We start from the raw sequence: 22,092 nt of genomic DNA, 5'->3' as shown, positions 1-22,092 counted from the left end.
AGATGATAATTTTTTTATACTAAAATAAAATATATCAATATTTAATATATATATATATATATATATATATATATATGTGTGTGTGTGTGTGTGTGTGTGTGTGTGTGTGTGTGTGTGTGTGTGTGTGTGTGTGTGTGTGTGTGTGTGTGTGTGTGTGTGTGTGTGTGTGTGTGTGTGTGTGTGTGATGCAATAATTTGACAAAAGGATCTATTTAATTTTATTTAAATTATATTTTATTTTAATGTAAGAGAAATATTAAGAAATTTAACATAAATTGAAATCTCACTTAATAGAAGGCTAAATAACATTATTTCAAAGTTTTAGATGACAAATAATATTAATTTCTTTTATGTATTTGACATGTCATATGTAGTAAATACTTTTTGAAAGTTCCATCAATTGATAACAGAAAATTAAACTCAAACAGAAAGAAAACATACAGAAATTTATGATAGACATAAATAGTATTTCATGAACTCGTTTTTCAGAAGTATCACACTAGGGATAAATCTCAATAATAGACACTAATCCGAGAGTGGGAGTAATCTTGTAGTCACTGAAACCAGCAGAGAAAATGAGGTTGGCCCACTCTTTCTCGTATCTTTCTTTTCCGGCGAACAACATCATCATCTGCATATCAAAGAAAAACTGCGTCTCAGTTAATTCATGGTCTTCCTTCTTATTCTCCATCACGATGTCTATGATTAGAACCCTTCCTTCGCTAGCTATTGCCTCCTTGCAATTTTTCAGTATTTTCACACATTCCTTGTCCTTCCAGTCGTGCAATACCCACTATTTGATTGTCAAAGTAAAAAGGATAAGAATCACAAAATTAAAAACGGAAATCAAAAAGCGTTGTCTATATGATGCATATTCGTTTTTTTTTGTTTCTGTGCTATGTATTTATAGGGTGATATTTCCATATGAGGCCCTCTTTAAGTTAGTGGATAGGTTTGTATTATATTTATTCTAGAGGTTACTAATTTGTCATTACGGGCATTCCTTCTATGCTCTTCAAAGGATTTTAGTATTCTTATAAGTGAATCTAATAAAAACATGTCTTTGCATAATAATTTTAAATAATGTATCAATGTTTTAGTTCACAATCAAACTACATCTAATATGTAACTACACTCTCTCATAGGAAGATGAATCGGGACGTGTTGTCACCCACCACCGTCACCACTGCCACCGCCGCCCTAGCCATATATCTCCCTGTCGATCTCGGTTAGGTGAGCTTTCGCTTTTTGGATCGTCTTCTTCCCAATGTCAATCAATGTGGTACCTCCCATTTTTGGTTGCCATTGGATTTACCTTGTTTACATGTCGACCCGATGGCAGCAAGAAAAAAAAGGCGGTCTTCTGCTATACTCTTTTAATCTCTTTCCTGCCGAGGCACACCAACCCCATCATGTCCCAAATCGTATTCCCTAAATCAATAGAGGAAGCCTACTCATCAATTAGCTCTTTTCGTAGATCAGAACGGGTTTGCGGAACGTCTAAGCAGTGTATGTGTACTAGTGCAGAATTGGGATAATAACGTGGCTAATACGCCTCGGTTTATAGAAAACCAAAACATATGAAAATGCAGTGACATTTTTGCAATTTTAGCCAACTTATAAGCCTCGATTCAAAGAGAACCGAGGCATAATAGCTCTATTACCTCGGTTAAATAACCACCCGAGGCATAATAGCTCTATTACCTCGGTTAAATAACCACCCGAGGCATATAACCCTTCAGATTTGACTTAATTCTTACCTTTCATATCACACCTTTTTGGAAACATAGCTACTAACTCGTTATAAAAAAAAAACCGAAACACATAACGCTACAAAAAACATAAAGTAAAACGAAGCCTCTGACACCTTTTTGGTCGGGGTGCTACTACCTCGGTGGCTTGGTGAACCGAGGCATATAATATTAATTATTTTGAGTGTTGAAACCTTTAGGGTGCCACTGCCTCGCGTAAACACTTTCTTCGCGAAGAGTTTTCTTCTTTCTCTGCACTTTGCTCTCCACCACCACTACTCAGGCTCCACCACTACTCGTGCCTCCCTCGCCGCGTCTCCACCACCAAGTTCATCACGCCTCCGTCGCCGTGGTTGCCCCTCCTCCGTTGCGCCCCGTCACCACTGCTCGCATTCTCCACCACTGCTCGCCTCCCTTGCTACTCGCGTTCCCCCTCTTCACTACATATTGGTTTATTTAAATGAAATTTTCTGACTTTAGTAGTTGCGTGGAGGTGAGGCACTGCCGGACGACATTTTGCATGGTGAAGGTAGTGTCTTTAGGTTTCGGTGTTTTTGATGATGGCACTCCTACTGACCCCGGCGGTTGCCATGGAGATCTTCCCTACCCACCAACCGTCATTGTCAAAGACATCGACTTACTGGCAAGGCGTGAAGGAGGAAGCAGCGATGAAACACGGCGCGACGGCTCCGAGTAGAGGAGATCGAGGAGATGTGATTCTCTTCGGCGAGATTGGGCGGCGAGATTGGGTGGTGAGTCAGGAGCTGTGACGCTGATGGCAATACTCGCTGACGACGTAGGTGGCAGGGCGTGAAGGAGGAAGCGGCGATGAAACGCGGCGCAGAGGCTCTGAGTAGAGGAGATTGAGGAGTTGTGATTCTCTCCGGCGAGATTGGGCGGCGAGTCAGGAGCTGTGACGCTGATGGCAATACTCGTCGGCGACATAGGTAAGGTAATAGCTTTGGGGTTTTTTTGGGTTTCTCTGTTCTACAGGTTTCGATTCACGCGCAATCTCCTCCTCTTCTATTCTACAGGTTTCTCTGTTCTACAGGAATATCAATCCTCCTCTAGCAGTGGTGCAGGTCTTGGGCTTGCAATTTGTAAAATGTAGGGGGAAACATCGAATAGTATTTTGAATTTTTTGCAGTCTCTCAATTCTCAATATGCTAAATGGATTTTATTACAATAAGTGTAAATAATTATTGTCTTTCGTCTATTAAGTCTGACTCCTCCACAAAATTGATTCAAATTTGTAAACCTCATTGGAGGTCACATATGGATTGAGAGCGAGGGCCCTGGAAAACGAAGCATAGCTACATTTATTGTCAAAGTTGGGATTTGTGGCTGTCCAGCTCCGTCAGATCATCAAGCTACAAACATAAGCCAAGCATATAGTGGAAGTGGTGGCCTCGCCAGATTTAAAGCCTTCATCAAAGATGAAGATGACAGTGGTTTTTCTACTCAGCGCAATCAAAGAAGTTTCTAATATCCAAGACAACAAAATTGCATACCTTCCATTTGCGGTCTGGAAAAATGGATGTGCCATTTGGAACTAAAAAAAATAAAATAGAAACACTCTACTGCCTCGGTTGTCTGTGAACCGAGGCAGAATCCGAACCCTTATGCCTCGGTTCCGAACCGAGTCAAAAAGCCTACTTTTTTTACCTCGCCTGTATATGCCTTGGTTGTGGAACCGGTGCCTTTAAGCGAAAATAACCGATGTCATTTCCCTTGATTGCACTAGTGGTGGGTGGTGGAAGAGACACGACCTTACTAGTGGGTGGGTGGCCGACAAGGATTAGGTGATCGGAGTTAGGTTGAATGAAGATCACATTCTGTAATTGCATATTTTTAGATTTTCTGTGACTTCAACTAAATCAATGCCTCATGATTTAAAATTCACACACACGTACATTATTTAATATTATTATACTCGACAAGTTTTTATATTATTGATGTGAAAAGTAACAAAACTCATTCTTTAAAAAGGAAATCGAAGCAAGTCCCTTGTCATTGTTAAGTGTTTTAACTCAAGCTGTTATTAGTTTTAGCTCTTGTAATTCAGTTAATTCGGTTTCCTTTATTTTCGTTGTCACACCTTGTTATATACGTTGCATTTTAGTGCATTCAATAACACACAGTTTATTTTCTCTGTGTCTTACGAATCCTTCTGATATCTCTTATCAGTATTTCCCTGCATTTCTTGCAATGGTATCAAGAGCCTTGGTCGAGAGAGGACCTAAGGAGCATTGTGTATCTGGGTACAATGTGGTTGGCCAAGTGCGGTTGGAACGTCCAAAGAAAACAGTTCTTGAGCAACAAAAAGAGGGTGGATCATGGTTGATATCCCTACCACGAATTTTCCTGTCCTCATAGACAAAAATTGGAACAGGTGGAACACGCAGATGAGGGTCTTGTTTCGTTTTCAAGACGTCAACAATGCGGTAGAGGGAGTGGATTTTGTGTCTGATTTTTGCGGCTCGGAGGATCAGAAGGAGGTGTTAAGGAAGAAAGATGATAAAGCTTTGTTCATCATCCATCAATACGTGGATGACATGCATTTTGGAAAGATACAAAATACTACTACGGCGAGAGAAGCTTCGAGCATTATGGTGCGCTGTCATGCTGGAGGGGAGAAGATAAAGAAAGTAAAACTTCAGACATTGAGGAGACAATATGAACTTCTGCAAATGGAGGACAATGACAAGGTTAGTGATTACTTCAACAAAATCTTGATTATTACCAATCAAATGAAAGGATGTGGCGAATCCATTAGTGATCTCATGATAGTGGAGAAGATTATGCGATCACTACCTCAACGGTTTGATTATATTATGGTGGCCATTGAGGAATCCAGAGACATTGAGAAGTTGAAGATTGAGGAACTTCAAAGTTCCTTGGAGGCACATTAAATGAGATTGGTAGAACGAAATCCCGTCAAGAATGATGAGCAAGCACTAAAGGTACAACATATCAGAAGTGAAGAGAAAAAGAAATTCAAGAAGTGGAAAGGAAAACCAGTAAGAAGAGAGTGGAAAAATGAAAACAGTGTAAATGAGCAAGATGAGAAATCTGAATCTATGGAAGGCAACGGTGGCTTTGAGAAAACCGCGAAGAAGAAAGATAAAAGGAATATAGAATGTTTCAACTGTCACAAGATAGGGCATTACGCGTATCAGTGTTACTGAAATAAAGGCAAGTAGAAGAAGAAACAACAAAACAAAGAAGTGTATATAGCACAAGATGATTCAGATTCAGAGCCATTAACTATGATGGCAACAACTACTTTTGAAAATACAAATTCTTTAAGTAAATCTTGGTACTTGGATTCGGGGTGCTCGAATCACATGACATGCAACAGGGAGTGGTTGATCAGTTTGGACGAATCAAAGAAAAGTAGAGTAAAGTTTGTAGATGATAACACACTAAAAGTAGAAGGAATGAGAAATGTTGTCATAAAGAGGAAAGATGGCTCTCATGCTATCATAGAAAATGTTCTGCTAGTGCCAACAATGAAGTGCAATTTGTTAAGTATTGGACAATTGGAAGAGAAAGGTTTCACGGTAGTCATGGGAAATCATGACCAAGTATAAGTATTTGACAAAAATAAGATGTTGATCTTTTTGATCTCTAAAAATCGAACGTTTCAAGTTTGTATGGATGTAGTAGGAAGCTGGCATTGTTTTTCTACTGTGAAAGATGATGAAAACTGGAAATGACACTTAAGATTTGGCCATTTGAATTTTAAGGATCTAAAGCAGCTAAGTGAGAGAGGTTTGGTTTCTGGAATACCATATATCAGCATACTAGGAAACGTTTGTGAATCTTGCATTGTTGGAAAGCAAACTAGAAGACCATTTCAAACAAGATTGGAGATGAGATCCAAAGAGTGTCTTGAGGTGGTACACTCTGATATATGTGGCCCCCTGTAAATTTCAACCTTGGCTGGAAATAGGTATTTTATTACCTTTGTTGATGAATTTAGTAGAATGGTATGGGTGTATATAATAAAGTTGAAAAGTGAAGCACTTGAGGTATTCAAAAAGTTCAAAATCAGTGTAGAAAGGAAGAGTGGAAAATTGATTAAAGTGCTTAGAACTAATGGAGGACGTGAATATACGTCTTATGCGTTTCAGAAATTCTGCCAAGACAATGGGATTATTCACGTGGTAACAGCGCCCTACACTCCTCAACATAATGGCTTGGCAGAAAGGAGGAAGAGGACAATTGTGAATATTGCCAGGTGTCTTCTGAGAGAGAAAAATGTGCCACGAAATCTCTAGGGCGAAGCCGTATCAAGAACTGCTCACATTTTGAACATATGTCCCACCAAGAGACTTGTAGGCAAGGTGCCACTTGAGGCTTGGACATGTACGAAACCTTCTATTAATTACTTTAAAGTGTTTGGATCCTTGGTTTTCTGTCTCATTGCAGATCAAAGAAGATCAAAGCTATAAGATAAAGGAGAGACAATGGTGCTTGTTGGATATCATCCAACTGGCGCATATAAGCTCTACGATCCTATCAAAGAAAAAATGGTGATAAGAAGGGATGTAATAGTCCTAGAAGACGAGAACTAGGATTGGGAGCGCGAACAGACCAACCGTAAGAAGATGTCGGAAGTGCATGGAATCTCTAATGATCCTATACAATATGGAACGAAAACTGCTGATATTGTTGGGAATGATGCAGATCTGGAGAACACACAATGGAGACTGAGAAGACAATCTTCTAGACTGTCTAGGTTTTCATATTACGAATTATATTCAGATATAGGAGTGAATAATGAAGGAGATCTAGTTCACATGGCATTGATGGCTGGGACAGAACCGATAGATGTAGGTGAAGCCTTGACACAACTAGTTTGGAAGAAGGCTATGGTTGAAGAACTCAAATCAATTGAGAAGAATAAGACATGGAGCCTAGTTAATCTGCCAGATGGAAAGCATTGCATTGGGGTGAAGTGGGTATTCAAGAGAAAGTTGAATCCAGATGGCGCGGTTTTGAAGCATAAGGCTAGACTCGTGGCAAGAGGTTTTCTGCAGAAGCAAGGAGTAGACTTCACAGAAGTTTTTGCAACTATGGTAAGGTTAGAAACTATACGATTAGTTCTTGCTATTGCCTGTGCTAGAAAATGGTCATTATTTGCACTTGACGTTAAATTTGCATTTTTGCATGGACCTTTGGAGGAGGAAGTCTATGTTCAACAACCCCCATGATTCAACAAGCAGGACAAGAAACATCAGGTGTACAAGCTGCATAAGGCGCTTTATGGGTTGAGACAAGCTCCCAGGGCTTATAACAAAAGGATTGACTCCTTCTTCCTCAGTCGTGGATTTGAACGGTGTGTTGTAGAGCATAGTTTGTACGTGAAGGAGAGTGCCAACGGTGGCAGAATGATGATCTCTTTGTATGTTGATGATTTGTTGGTGACTGGCTCAAGTTTGAAGGAGATTGATGAGTTCAAACAGATGATGGAAACTGAGTTCGAGATGACAGATCTTGGAAGGCTTAGTTACTTCTTAGGTATGGAGTTTACTCATACAACTGCAGAATTACTGATGCATCAGCAAAAGTATGTGAAAGATTTATTGGAAAGATTCAAGATGAATTTATGCAATGATGTTAGAAGTCCACTTGAGGCTAACGCCAAATTAAAGGTAGATGAAAATGAAGAAGATGTGAATGAAACAGCTTATAAACAAATTGTTGGGTTTGCGGTTCTTATGCAACAACAAGTCAGATTTAATGTTTGGAGTTGGTCTGATAAGCCGATTCATGGGAAATCCAAAGAGGAGCCATATGATTGCTACTAAACGAATATTGAGATATGTTAAAGGGACTGCGAGTTATGGCATTTTGTTTCCATATGGTATGAAGAAGGATGAGTTGAGGCTGGTTGGCTATGCTGATTTAGATTTCGGTGGTGATCAAGTTGAAAGGAAGAGCACATCAGGGAATATTTTCTTCTTGAATAAAGCACCTATTTCATGGTGCTCTAAGAAGCAAACAGTTGTTGCTTTATCAAGTTGTGAAGCAGAATACATAGTTGGATGCTATGCAGTGTGCCAAGGAGTTTGGTTGAGAGAATTGTTGAAAGAGTTAAAAATATTTAAAGAGAGTCTGATGCAGTTTAAGATGGATAACATGTCTGCCATAAACTTGGCTAGAAATCCTGTGAGTCATGGAAGAAGCAAGCACATCGAGGTAAAATACCATTTTTTGAGAAACATGGTGAACTGACCTATTGCAAGACTGATTTTCAACTAGCAGATCTTTTCACAAGAACACTCAAATTTGATAGATTTGAGTTTCTTAAAAAGGAAATAGGAGTGTTACTTTTTGACAGCTTAAATTAAGAAAGAATGTTAAGTGTTTTAACTCAAGTTGTTATTAGCTTTAGCTCTTGTAACTCAGTTAATTTGGTTTCCTTTATTTTCGCTGTCACACCTTGTTATATATGTTGCCTTCTAGTGCATTCAATAACAAACGCAATTTACTTTTTCTGTGTCTTACGAATCCTTCTAATATCTCTTATCAGTATTCCCCTGCATTTCTTAAATTTCTTACAGTCATTTATTCCTAAGTGTTAACGAAAGGTGATATATGAAAGAGAAAATAAAGCTTTGCTATTGTTGTGAAAAGTCAAGGCTACAGAAGAAGGTATAGCCCTGTATATAAGCTAGGGTGAATAGAAAACTACAATTGAACCTATAATAGAAACACCAAAACTGATATATGCTTAACACCAAGCCCTGGTAAAATATGCTTTTAATCTTTATAAACATAGTTAAATTTGATTTTGATCTTCCAACTTTTTGAAAATGTTGCCCCACAAAATTTAAAAGTTTCAAGAATATCTTTAATATCACAACTCCATCCATAAGAAGGGCAATTAAATTTGATTTTAATCTTCCAACTTCTTTAAAATATATCCCTACAAAATTTAAAAGTTTCAAAAATATCTTCAATATCACAACTGAAGCCATAAAAGGGGTTGTTGACATAACAACAAACATTTTATGATAATAGATATATAGAGAAAGGGGGAGAGAAGGAGATAGAGAGATGGGGGGAGAGAGTATATATTTACCTTCAACATAACGGAATCAGCCTGAGGAATTGCTTCTAACATGTCTCCTCCGACATATTTTATGTTCTGAGTTTCTTCCAAGCCTGCAACAACATGTGGAAGATCAAATACAATGCACTTTACCTGTGGGAAGGACTCAACAATGACCTTGGCCATAGTCCCTGTTCCTCCTCCAACATCAACCAATGATTCTATTCCCTCGAACAATCTCTTATACTTCTCAATCACCACAGTGGAAACCAATCGACTGTCCATAGCCATGACTTCATTGAAAAGGTTATTGAAATTAGGCTCACGTCCAGCAAAATCCCAGAATCCCATACCATTTTCACTGTGAAACGGTGAAGGGTTTTCATTTGTGAACCAGGTAGAGAATTGAAACCATGGATTAATCATAACTGGATTAAATATTAATTGCGTCAGAGGTTTCATACTAAAGGGGTGGTCCTTTAGGAGTAATATAGATGCATCAGTTATCAGATACATGACTTCAGGCTGATTTGGGGTGGCATGGTGCTCAGAGAAGAAACCAGAATGAGTCAAAATTTTCATCAAGCGGGTGATAAAGGAAGTCTTGGATGGGTGGACTGGTAATGAAGCAATGAGTTGTGAGAGTGGCATAGGTTGGCCATAGTTGTGTATGATATCTGGTATGCTCATCTCAATAGCACACTTAAGAGAAAGAGTTTATGAATTTCAAGATATAATTCCGAACATGGGTTTGAGCTCGAAACAATTTTGAAGCATGCTCTTCACCCTCGGTTTCCATATATAATTAGGCAAGTTTGTGTGGTATTAAATCTCGTATTAGCTCGGTGTATTTATAATGATCAAAAGGTGTGCTACATAAATATCTTGGTGCTTTATTTCTAACTTTAAGGAAAATTATATTTTCATAATCACTTCCGCTTTCGATAGTTAGTAGATAACTTTTTTTTATAATTAAATAATAATAAATATAAATGAAATTTCATCATAAAATAATAATACCAATAACAATAAATATTATCAATATTTTGGAAGAAATGATTTTGTTGTTTACAGTGTCTGTTTTAGATATGTATATGACAAAATGGCGAAACCACCGCATGAAAATAGCAATATTAAAAAAAATATTTTTAATAGTAACTATTTATATCCATTATAATTAGTATGTTTAAAATGTGAAGTAATGGTATAACTAGAAATATAATAACACCTTTTATATAGGTTAAGTTATAACAGAAAGTGGCACTAGTAAACATCAGTTTTCGAACCGAGGCATATTTAGGTGAGGCAGGACGCGAACCGAGACATAAAAGGGTACGATTTTGCCTTGGTTCAACCAAAGCAGTAGATTTTTTTGATTTTTTTTTATTTTTTTTCGTAGGACTTTATGCCTCGGTTCCCTTTGAACCGAGGCAGTATGTCCCCCTCTACTGCCTTAGTTGTAGCTTGAACCGAGGTAGTAGAGTCCTTTTTTATTTTTTTTTTTCATCCGCTAGCTTTTCTGCTTTGAGTGTACCTTAACCGAGGCCATAAGGGGCTTTTCTACCTCGGTTATCACTACAAAAAAGTAGGGCATTACCGAAGGCCAGAAGCCCTCGGAAAATGCCATAGGCCGTCGATAATGGGTGTTTACCGAAGGCCTATCGGCGGCCAAAAATCCTTCGGTAAATCCCCTGTCGCTAACCATTACCGAGGGCTTTCGCCCTTCGGTAATTACCGAGGGCCAGAAGCCTTCGGTAATTACCGAAGGGCAAAAGCCCTCGCTAATTACCGAAGGGCAAAAGCCTTCGGTACTTACCGAAGGGCAAAAGCCTTCGGTACTTACCGAAGGGCGAAAGCCCTCGGTAAGTTCCGAAGGGCAGGAGCCCTCGCTAATGAGCATACGATGGTATTTACCGAAGGGCGAAAGCCTTCGGTAATGGCCATACGAGGGCATTTACCGAAGGGCAAAAGCCTTCGGTAAAATGCAGGGCAGGTTTCAGCAAAATGGATTTTCTTGTGCAACCCAGACCTGTATAACAAATTTCAATTACAAACAGACCTGCATAACAGTTTTCAAACACATACAAACATGCATAATGTGCATCTCAAAGATCCAATCAATGATCAATATCCAATGCACATAAAATAATCCACAAGACATCCATTAATGTATAAATAATGTATGGGATAGTTCAAACATAAAACAATGTAACACAAGGATGTTGTAACATCCAAAGTCTGTAAGTACATCTAACATTGAAATGATATCAACTGAAAATGTTCTAATATCCAAATGTTTGTCTAACAAGTAATAAGAAAATGAAACCTAATAATGTACATAACTATCATCAGAATGATTTTCATCATCCTGCTCCTCTATTGATGGCTGGACTGGTGTGGGTTGGACTGATGAGGGTTGGACTGATGAGGGTTGGACTGAAGTGGGCTGCTGAGTGGCAGCAGGTGATGAGGAGGCTCGTGGGTGGGTCAGAGGGATATTTTGTACTTCCTGTGAGGTTTCAGGCAAGACTCTCATGATCAGGGCCTTGAAGTTCGTAAACTCTGTTCTGAGATCAGTGATCTCCTGGTCACGTTGATGGAGTTCCTGCCTCAGGCGAAGAACCTCGTCAGGAGTAGTGGTGGAAGAAGAAGGCTGGTGCTTCAGAGTACCTCCTCTGGATGCTGTATAGTTTGCAGCAAGCTGTCCCGCACCATATACTCGTCCCTTTTTCTTCCCACCAACGATGTCGATCCAGCACTGTGTCCTACGGATGTCATCATCTGCATTACTGGCATCATCCGGTGTAGGAGCTGACTCATGTTCAGATCTAACCTGTGAAAGTCTCGTAGAAAAGTCTTCCTGTTGAAACATTAAAAGCAATGTCAGAGAACGATAGTATAACAGAAATAAAAAATTAGTAATAGTGTTATTTGCTTACATGAGTCTTCCGAGATCTTTCATCAACAAATTCATTAGTTCCCTTCCGAACATGAGTCTGTGCAAAGACCTCATCAACATGGACCGCCCGTCCTAGAGTCTGTGCCTGTAACATAATTAAGAATTACAAGCGTACATATGAAATACAATATACATAACTTGTGTATGAAAGAAAAAGTTATGTAATGAGATTATACCATACGAATGGCATGCTCATGAATGGTGATCGACCCACCAGTATGCAGGGTGCCACCCCTTTCAGACGCTCTGTTCCGCTGGGCTTTGGCACACTTATTGCGGAACTCTACTGTATTCTAATGGGCCAGTAAAGAGTTCCAAATGTGCTCACCCAGCCAATTAGGGCGCTGTGCTGCATTCCGGGCATCCCTAAACATCTCTGACAGCCGATGAGATGCTTTCATGTGGAAATTTCTGTGTATCTGAGTTTCATGTTCAGGTTTCCACTGCACCTTCATCTGTAACATTAAAGAGAACAAACATTGATTACAGAACATACTAAAATAAGAGCGACAATTAGTTTAGTGGATTGTTCACCTGAAAACGCTCCCAGAATGCCTTTCTGTCGTCGTCAGGTATTGCTCCCCAAGTAGGCCATGGACTTAAAAACTGTTGCTTTATTGAACGTGTGATGGCCTGGGAAGCAACCCTAGATGGAATAAACCTGCATAAAAAAACTCATTTCAATTACAATATGGTTTAAACATCAAATGATATCAACAGATTATAAACTTACCCTTTACCATAGGGCTCAATCCATGGTCGATCATGGAGGGGCGGGTCAAGATCTTCAGCATCACCACTTGAATCTGGATGACCAAGTGGTGTGACAGTCTCAGAAGGAGGTACAGAAGATGAGGAAGGTATAGAAGTAGGGTCAGGGAGAGGAGTGGGGGTAATAAGAATAGGGGGAGGAGTGGGGGTTGTAGAAGGGTGTGCTGCAGGAGGAGGAGAAGGGTCTACTGCAGTGGTAGTAGAAGGGTGTACTGCAGGAGGAGGAGTAGGGGCTACTGCAGGTGTAGGAGTCTGTATACTAGGGGTAGGAGAAGGCCCCACAGATGATGTAGTACCGGGAGCAGGGGTAGGTAGTCTAGCAGGCACCCTAAGTACATACTTTGGTGCCTGCCGTTGTCTCTTTGTAGGCCTTGCTACCCCTTTTCCTTTATCAGGACGCTCTGAACCTTGTCCTGTCATTATTGCACTCAAATGGTTACAAATAAAGCGAAAAAAATATAAACAAATATAGAAGGATGAATTGTTTTCAAAGTCAATGTATAAGTAATTGCAAACAACTTAAAGATGGTATTTTAGATAATGGTAATGAAATGATAGTCCAATTTGCTACAATAGATGTTCAACATTCAATCATCGTCATCATCATCATCATCTTCATCTTCATCTTCATCTTCAGCATCGTCTTCTTCTTCTTGTTCTTCTTCTTCATCGTCATCATCACCATCATCTTCTTCTTCTTGTTCTTCTTCATCTTCTTCTTCTTCTTCTTCTTCTTCTTCTTCCTCTTGTTCTTCATCACCTTGTATTGTTGCTTCTAATTCATCTCCATCACCATCAGGGTCGACCAATGCGGTTATACGTTCAACTTCGATAATTTCTTGTGATTGTGACATTTGGTCAAGTTGGTAGGCTACATCTTCCTCAACTTCATTTGAGTCTATGCGACCTCTAGGCTTCGTTTGTATTGCTACGGCCCAACCACGCTTGTCAATATTGCGAAATGGTGGATATGGCACATAATAAACCTGACTGACATTAGATGGTAGAATGAAAGGATCAAAAGGCCCATATCTTAATCTCTGGTTCAGTTCGACAATATTAAAGCGTGGATCGACTCTAGTACCAGCTCTAGAAGGATCAAACCATTCACAATAAAACAGTACCACTCTGTTTGGAGAAGTAGTGCGGTTGTACTCTAACTCATATATTTTATGAATGATGCCGTAGAAATCATCATAAGACCCCTCTGTTAGGCCCTTGACATACACACCACAATTTGATGTTTTCTTTCCTTTAGACCATTCATGTGTATGGAATTTGTAACCATTGATGAAGTAAGTGTGCCATTCTTTGACACATCTCATTGGCCAATTGGAGAGATGTCTTAACTCTTGAACCGTGGGAGTTAATGCCTGATTAAAAACCTACAAAGGTACTAACAAAATTATAAAAACAATAGTCAAATTAACCTAACTCTAAACGGAGGACAAAACTACGGACATGATTTCTAAACCAATGGGGAAACTCAGAGTGTATTCTAGCAGAAGTATTTCCTTCTGTGACTTGCTCAGCCACAACAAATGAGCTGGTACAAATGAAATTAATTAGTGTATAACAATTAAACCTTTTGATAGATTATAGATGGATGATGACATACTCAAGGTACGACTTCACTTCACTGCAATTGATCAAGACATGGACATGAGCGGAGTTGAATTCAGTATCAGTTAACCAATGAGTGAATTCTTTCCCTGCGTGACGGCCTGATTGTCGGAAAACTGATAATGCACCTTGACGTGGTTCAACTTGCCATTGCATTTCATTTCTGACATGAGTGGGGGACAACATGAAGTTCTTGAAATAATGTGAACAAAAATAAGTTGTCTCTCTGTGCAAGTAAGCTGCACAAATTGTGCCTTCCACTCTAGCTTTATTTTTAACTGACCGTTTGGATTCTCCCATAAACCTTTCAAAGGGATACATCCACCTGTACTGCACGGGTCCCCCAAGCCAAGCTTCATATGCAAGATGAATTGGAATGTACTCCATTGAATCAAAGAATGCAGGAGGGAATATTCTTTCCAATTTGCAGAGAATAATCGGGATATTTTCATCCATCTTTTTAAGGGATTCTTCCTTTAGTGTCGTGCAGCACAAATCTTTAAAGAAGTTACTGATTTCTATCAGTGGATTTAACACGTGCATTGGCAAACAACTGAACGCAAGAGGGATGAAAGTCTCCATAAATACATGACAATCATGACTCTTCAACCCTTGAACAGTACCATTCTGAACATTGGCACATCTGGACAAGTTAGAAGCATATCCATCTGGCATTCTAAGCTCCTTGATCCATCCACACACTATTCTTGTCTCGTCTTTTGACATGGTGTAATTTTGAGTTTTAGGTGTTTTATGTACTGGCAGTGCTTAAATAGCAACGTTCTACCATTCTTAACTTGTTAGGATAGTTTATTTGTAGTATATTTTCCTAGTTTAGTGCAGTTTGCAAAATTAGTACAATATTTTTCAGTTTTGAGTAGTGATTTTTAGGTATTTCATGTAATTTCTGTTTAACTCCACCTTGTTGCTGTTTTCTGGGTTGGTCTTATGCACTTATACATTCTACAGTGACTTTTAACATTGCCTAGTTAATTGAATGTTATAAACTCACTTTTGGTGGTGTGAGGGAGTGATTATTCTGCAGTTTTGGCCATAACAAAGTCAGATTTCGAAATCTACCATTTCTATGTTGTGTCACACTTTGAGCAAGTCTAAAGTGATCTATAAAAGTTGGTAGCATAGTTCAATTCCTGATATAATGGTCTAAGTGCATAATAGTATACTAAACCATCAAAATTCAGTCAAAACTGGGAACTGCCAAGGTGTTTTTTAGTAACACTTTGGATGGACCAGCACTGGAAAATAATGTATATAATATGTGAGATAAACAATAATACATAAGTTCAATCTATATTTTAATGTTTGAGGGATTAAAGTAGTATAATATTTAACGTAAATATGACAAAACATTGATGGACCAGCACTGCAAAATTCACAACATGTTGTGATAGGGCTGATTCACTGCCCTTTTACCATACAAATCATAATTTAAATCAAATAGAAGTCCACAGTTGAAAATAAAGACAATACGGCTACATTTTCTAGATCTAAATGCCAATTTCGAGATTACGAGAGTGAGTAACTAAATATACGGATCAATACGATATTATTATGAAGCTAATTGGTAAAATATGAAACAGAGAAAAAGGAGAAGTGAGAGCACTGACATGACAGAGATTGGTTTGTAATGTGTAAGGAATTGTTGACAAAAACGAAGCAACAGAGAAGAGAAAAGGTGCGCAGTGTGTGTAAGAAAGAAGAGGGAGGCTTATCTGTTGGACTTGGACATAATGGTTCAAACATGCTAATGGTGTATGCTCCTACAGCTATTCTAAAGTGCCATTTATACCAAGATTCAGCTTCTGCTCAACAGACATACCCATCAAAGATCAATAACAATGTTAATTTGGTGAATTGCAAGATGAATAACAATGTTAACAAGGAGGAGGCACTGGTAAAAATGGTGACTCTCCCTCATGGTTTGGACCCTCAGGATGACAGAAGCGATGTGGCCAAACTTTTTGTTTCAATGAAAACCATCATGCCTGCTCTGCTTCCAAAGCTCATACAACACATTGATGCCTCCGATGTTGGGAACAAGATAACATATATAAGGGGACTCTTTTCTTATTTCATAAAGCATTGTCTTAATATACATAGTAGTCATTTATACAAATTACTTTTACTTGCTTTTCTTTTTCTTTTTGCAATTATCAGCTGCCAGCTCAGGAATCTAAGTGGGTTTCGTGACTATTTGTGCCTATGGTGCTACCTTTATAAACTTTTGTTGTTGCTAGTTTAAGTTAAAAATTTAAAAATTTATAAATCTCTTTAATAGGGTTTTTATTTTTCATTTAGTGAGTCTCATTTCTCAAATTAATCAAACAGTAAAAAGCAATATAGACATCTACCTACAACCAAAAGTTTCATATAAAGGTAGGGACCTATATATATTTTCATCATACCTATATTCCTAATATGGGTTTCTAAGTTTTTTCCACGGTTGTTATGCTTTAGCTGTTGAGGTCTCTTCTAAACTTAGCCTTTGACCTAATTTTCTTAAATTAAAACTGAACCCCTGCTATTCATACTGTTGAGGTCACTTGGCTGTATTCATACACTTGTCTCAAACCCTTCTAAGCCACCTTTCATAGATTGGTATTGCATTCTTGGAGTGAATATTTCATACATACTATACTACCACTTTTCTCTCTTATTTTATATGATCATGCTAATTAATCTCTCCATATTGGGTTCTCATAGGTGGAAGAAAATGTAGGGTTGCTCACCATCCGCCAGCAATACCATAAACTTGGTAGGCTTAACTCCTTTTTTTTCTTCTTTTTTTCATGGTTTCTTTCTCTTTTATAACAACAACTGTTGCTTTTTATTCACCCCTGCAACTTCATCCGGAGAAGAACAAACATCAAAAGGCTGAAATTGCTTTCAAACTTATATCTGAGGTGAGTTTCTGACACACAGTGTTGTTCACTAAACAAGTTAATTAAACGTTAATTGGATAATTTTTTGAGGCATATATGTGTCTGTCTGATGCTGAAAAAAGGAAAGGTTTTCACTCAAAAAGATCTACAAATTTCTGCTTTGAGAGCAATAGAATTCCATATACATCTAAAAAAGTCCCTGTGCCTGGCAATTCTAATGGGTCGACACGATCTTACAAAGTTCAGAGAAATATTAAAGACATGAGAGAAATGTTGAAGGAGGAGGCTAAGGTTATAGAGAAGTGTTTTCGACCAAATTTCATGTCAAAGAAATAGTCTCCACTGTACAATCCTGTAGATTACAGACATGGAAGCAGATTTCTGCATAAATTTGAGAGAGAAGTTCCTGTTTTCAATCCATTGAAATACTTGTACCAAGGATATCCTCATCTCAGAGATCATGTTCATCACAATTAGGACAGATATTGGTACTTTGATACACAAAATCTTGTGCAGAAGCACAAGGGAGAAGCTAAGTATCTCTACGTTCATTGGAAGCAAATCAAGGGGAAATTAGAGGTTGAAAGGTTCACGGTTGAAGTTTGGCGTACTTAGAGCACACACTTGCAGGCATTAGAAGCAAACGCAACAGTTACAACAATTCGCACTGTTGCTCAATCTTCACCACCTCGTTTGCTTTTAATTTTCCTAAACTACAGTTAAGGTTATTTAAACCTTCTCACTGGCATGCCAGTGCCTTGCCCCTTATTCCAATTAAAAACCAATCTTTCTCAATCAAACAACAACATACACTAACATCAAACAGATTCAAGAGAGCATTGTAACTCATAATGAATTTTTAAATGCACAACTTACCTCAACCGAGATAGCCCTTCACGATGGCAACCTTTATGCACCACGACAGAGACGCAACCCCACAACGGCCACTCCAGCCAACTCCCTCAACCAAGTTCCTTCAATCATATACTAACAAGTGAATGAACAAGTGAATGAAAAGTAGATGAAGGCAGCAATATGAACATGACGGTGTGAACGAAATTTTGTGGAACTTACCTTTATCAGAATATCGCTTCACGACCACGACAACGACAGCACCCCACAGCGGCCCCTCCAACTCCCTCAACCTCCACACCACCACCCCTCAACGAAGCAACAGACCAACGACGAACCCTAGTCCAACACTCCGAAAACCACCACGCACCGTCAACGACGACTGATCAACACACCACTTACCACCTTGACGGACCACCACCGGTAACTGACCGAGAAACTGACGGGTGAAGAAAGGGAGGGGATTGTGTGAAGAAAGCACGAAAGCGACGAAGCACAAGAGAATTAGATTGGGGATCGAAAAACATAAATTGGGACTTAAATTACCCAGGACGATACCGACGGCTTACAAGCCTTCGGTAATTAACTCAGTACCGAGGGCTTCAAAGCCTTCGGTAAAAGCCCGTCTGTAAATTGCGTTTTTCCTGTAGTGTATGACCTCAACCGAGGCATATGCCCCTGTTTTTTTTTTAAAATAAGGTCTGTTTCTGCAACATTCCCAACTACAAAAACAGACCTGCATATATTTTTATAGCCAGAACAGTCCAAAATAATCCAGAAACGTATATTTTGAATGAAAATTATATTATAACATAAATATATTCAATGGAATCATAAATCAACTTCTTAGAAGCATAAACCAATCCAATGTAATCATAAATCAAGTTTGAAGCATAAATCAATGCAATGTACAAAGTTAAACTAATAATAATGTAGAAAAGCATAAAACAACTTAGAAACATAAACTTAGAACTTACTATATCCTAATATCTATTACATACTATTATAAAATTGAATTACATATTTAGCTAGTGCTTTCCTCACGAGTTGAAGTGACTTCTCTGGAATTAGAGCAGTCCTATTGAATCTCTGCATAAAACACAATGATTTCAATTAGTGTATATGAAATATAAACTATAGAGAAAATAAAATTCAAACCTAAATATTACCGTTTTCCATCCACTGGTGTAATGTGCACGAATAATGGTCATCATCTAAAACATGACGTAGTAACCACATTCATATGACATCGTTTGTCTATTACACTACAATATATCATCATAATTATAAAATGTTAAGTAACATCATTTGAATGGAACCAAATGTAACAAAGTTTGGACTAAAATACCAAACCTTAAGGGCAACCCATGCAAGCTTTTTAGCTGTAGCAGTAGATCTCCCAGATAACATCATATGTGTTGCAAGGGAACTATTATAAAACATTTCTTTAGCATACATTTATATAACAAAGAAATTTGAAACATTAAGGTTCTTACCAATCTACTACATGTCTAAGAGGGCTAGGAGGAGACTTGTGCAATGAACAAAACCAGACAGTAGTGTTCTCCGGTATAGAGATCACAAGTAGCTGCCAGTGACACCTGAAATTGGTAATAACTTAATTGTCATATACCAAAATTCATAAATGAAGCTTTAAAGTTAACAAACTTCACTTACCCAAGTATATAAGGGAGAAAATATATGTCCTTCCCATTGCAAAGTAGGTGGTGATGTATGCTTGGATTTCATCAAATTTATTTCTTTCATGAGTCATATAGGGGTCAATGAACCCATATACATCATTGAACCCCATCTTGTTACTGACACCAAACATATACCTGAAATGAAGAAATGATCTGATATAAGTAACTTGAGGAATCAATTTTATATAAAAAGTTCTCAAACTTACATCATCCACAGCTGAACGAGTGTAATATTAATTTTCTTCTCTCCCCGACGCAAGCTCCTTAACATTTTGATGATTCAAGTACAATGGGATATGAGCTTCTCTTCCAAATGTAGTAGAATCCCAGTGTACATTCATCGGCACATCTGAAATTATTTTAGGAAGCTCGTCTAATGCATCAAGAGGGTCGTCCTCAGATAAATGAGTCTTCTCGGTGTAGGACTTCCCTCTTGACCTATCTGTTGTTACATGAAAAAATGGTTATGTTATAACGTCAATTAGAAGTAAATATTAAAATTGAGAAGTATATAGTACGAGTGTTTACTGGGGAATCAAATACATCACCAACCAAATTTCTAGGCCAGGCGACAAAGGACTTAAATGCCTTTTCCACAGTGAAGAACTCATCTGTAGGCACAAGAAGAACAACATCTAGCACGACAACTTCATCCACCGTGACCTTGACCTCATCTTCTGCAAGTTGTACACCATGCACTATAGTGGCTGTCTCATAAACAGTACCACGAGCCACTAGCATGGTCCCAATATCAGAGAGAATATATAACTGACATGGACGAGTGTCATCCATGTTGTCCCTTGGGGCACTGGCAGCTGAGCAACTTCCTTTACCGCTTCTACCTGTCAAATTAAATGTTAGGTTATACAAAAAGTAAATTAATAAACAAAAATCATTAAGTTTACTTGTAGGGGGCATAACATGTTCCGCTACATGAGATGGCGGAGGATGATTGCCATAATCCTCATAACGCTGCTGGAACTGGCGCACAACCATTTTAGCAACTTCATCATACAACTTTGCCCGAACCTTCTTTGTGATCTCCTGCGTCATCTCTTTTCTTATGTCCTCCTTCATCTTTTCGTATGAATATGGATGCGAGGAAGACCTAAAGAACTGTCGTATGCCTATGCCAGTCCCAGCAGCACGCACCCGTCCTGGGTGCTCAGGTCGTCTAATAGCTGTGGCAAGAATATCCTGACGACCTTCTTGTGTGAATTGACCTTGGGAGCTCTGCTCAACCAAGGAGTCCTATCACATAACAGAACTTCAAAATCATTTGAAAGATCTATGTAATATATATAACAAAAATAGTGTAAAAATATGATAAATGACATCTTACAATTCTTTCAGATATCTCTCTGGCAGAGTCGGAAGTGCAGGAGCCTGATGGTCTTATACGGGCTAACTTCCATTTCTCATGCCGAGATGGTGGTGAAGGAGGAGGAGGAGGGTCACCACCCTTAGAAAGTGGAAGTCTACTATCTGACTTCTACTTCATTATTTTTTCCTCAAGCTTCCTATATCCACCACGAGACAGTAGGTATGGATTTTTATTCTGAGCACTTATTCCCTGTGCTTTTGACTTTTTTTTCTTGTGACAAAATGAAACAATATTCATAAAAAAGAATTATGAATGATGAATTGAATGTTTTACTACACTTACCTGTCACGCCTCGGATGAACGAAGCTCTACAAACTGACGCCAGGTTTCTTCTCAATTGCTGAAAATTTGGAACATGGAGTTTCTTTACTTTTTGGTCCAAATATATATCTGGACGTCAATTTTGTCTTAACCCCTCGAAATCTTTTTGTAATTGCAGATAAACACCTATTCCTTAAGCTCTCGACATTTGTCATATCAAATGTCATCTGTAACAAAGAAAGTAATAACCTTATATCAATACAAATTTATCAATATAATGAATCTAGAATTTGGAGCAATATTGCTTAACTTACCAATAGATCTTGCCAGATGAGATTCCGATCAGCCTCAGATACATAGTCAAAGGATGAAGTAAGTATTGAGATACGATCACGTGCTAGTACTCCAAGGTAAGACCTAAATACATCTACATTTGGGCAGATGCAACTCCAGTGACCACGTCAATAATGACAGGTGTCCTCTCACCTGCATTTCTTCTAAGTATAAGTTGTCATAACCTCGTCGCTCCTCTCGTCCGTCTAGAAGTGGTGGGGACTTCATCCCCTGATGAATGAGGTGACTCAGCCATATATCTGTCACAATAAATAAGATGAAAGATTAATAAAACACCTATAAAATAACATATATTATTTAACAAAAGCCATAAATATTTACACAAACATGAAATTCATACATAATCATATGGATTGGTCATATGTATATTCCTTCATTGTGATCTTCCCAAATTGCTTGTATATCATCAATTAGAGGGTCGTCGTCCAAATTTATTGTTTTTTTAAAGGAATGGTTATCAGCAATATG

At 38.4% G+C, this 22,092-nt stretch overlaps 1 protein-coding gene and 1 pseudogene across 1 annotated transcript; one reads left to right on the top strand and one right to left on the bottom strand.

The window, feature by feature from the left end:
* Positions 1-306: 306 nt before the first annotated feature.
* LOC124827090 (trans-resveratrol di-O-methyltransferase-like) lies at positions 307-9,622 on the bottom strand. The gene is made up of 2 exons (XM_088093164.1): positions 8,845-9,622; positions 307-793 (listed from the first exon to the last, which is right to left on the bottom strand). Exons 1-2 carry the CDS (start codon positions 9,502-9,504, stop codon positions 500-502), a joined length of 954 nt encoding a protein of 317 aa, XP_087949290.1. The 5' UTR covers positions 9,505-9,622; the 3' UTR covers positions 307-499.
* Positions 9,623-15,815: 6,193 nt separating this feature from the next.
* On the top strand, positions 15,816-17,685 carry LOC148197032 (uncharacterized; annotated as a pseudogene).
* The last annotated feature ends 4,407 nt before the right edge of the window (positions 17,686-22,092 follow it).

This window comes from Vigna umbellata, chromosome 6, assembly GCF_029865625.1.
Source record: "Vigna umbellata cultivar VRB3 chromosome 6, Vumbellata_1.0, whole genome shotgun sequence".
Taxonomy (NCBI): domain Eukaryota; kingdom Viridiplantae; phylum Streptophyta; class Magnoliopsida; order Fabales; family Fabaceae; genus Vigna; species Vigna umbellata.
This window is presented reverse-complemented; position numbering and strand designations above follow the sequence as displayed.

What these genes read in the sequence shown, in the direction of transcription:
- LOC124827090 (XM_088093164.1), bottom strand. Translation starts at nt 9,504, where the DNA reads ATGAGCATACCAGATATCATACACAACTATGGCCAACCTATGCCACTC. An exon ending in CTGATTCCGTTATGTTGAAG is followed by an intron (nt 794 to 8,844) that starts GTAAATATATAC and finishes ACAATCAAATAG; the next exon opens with TGGGTATTGCACGACTGGAA.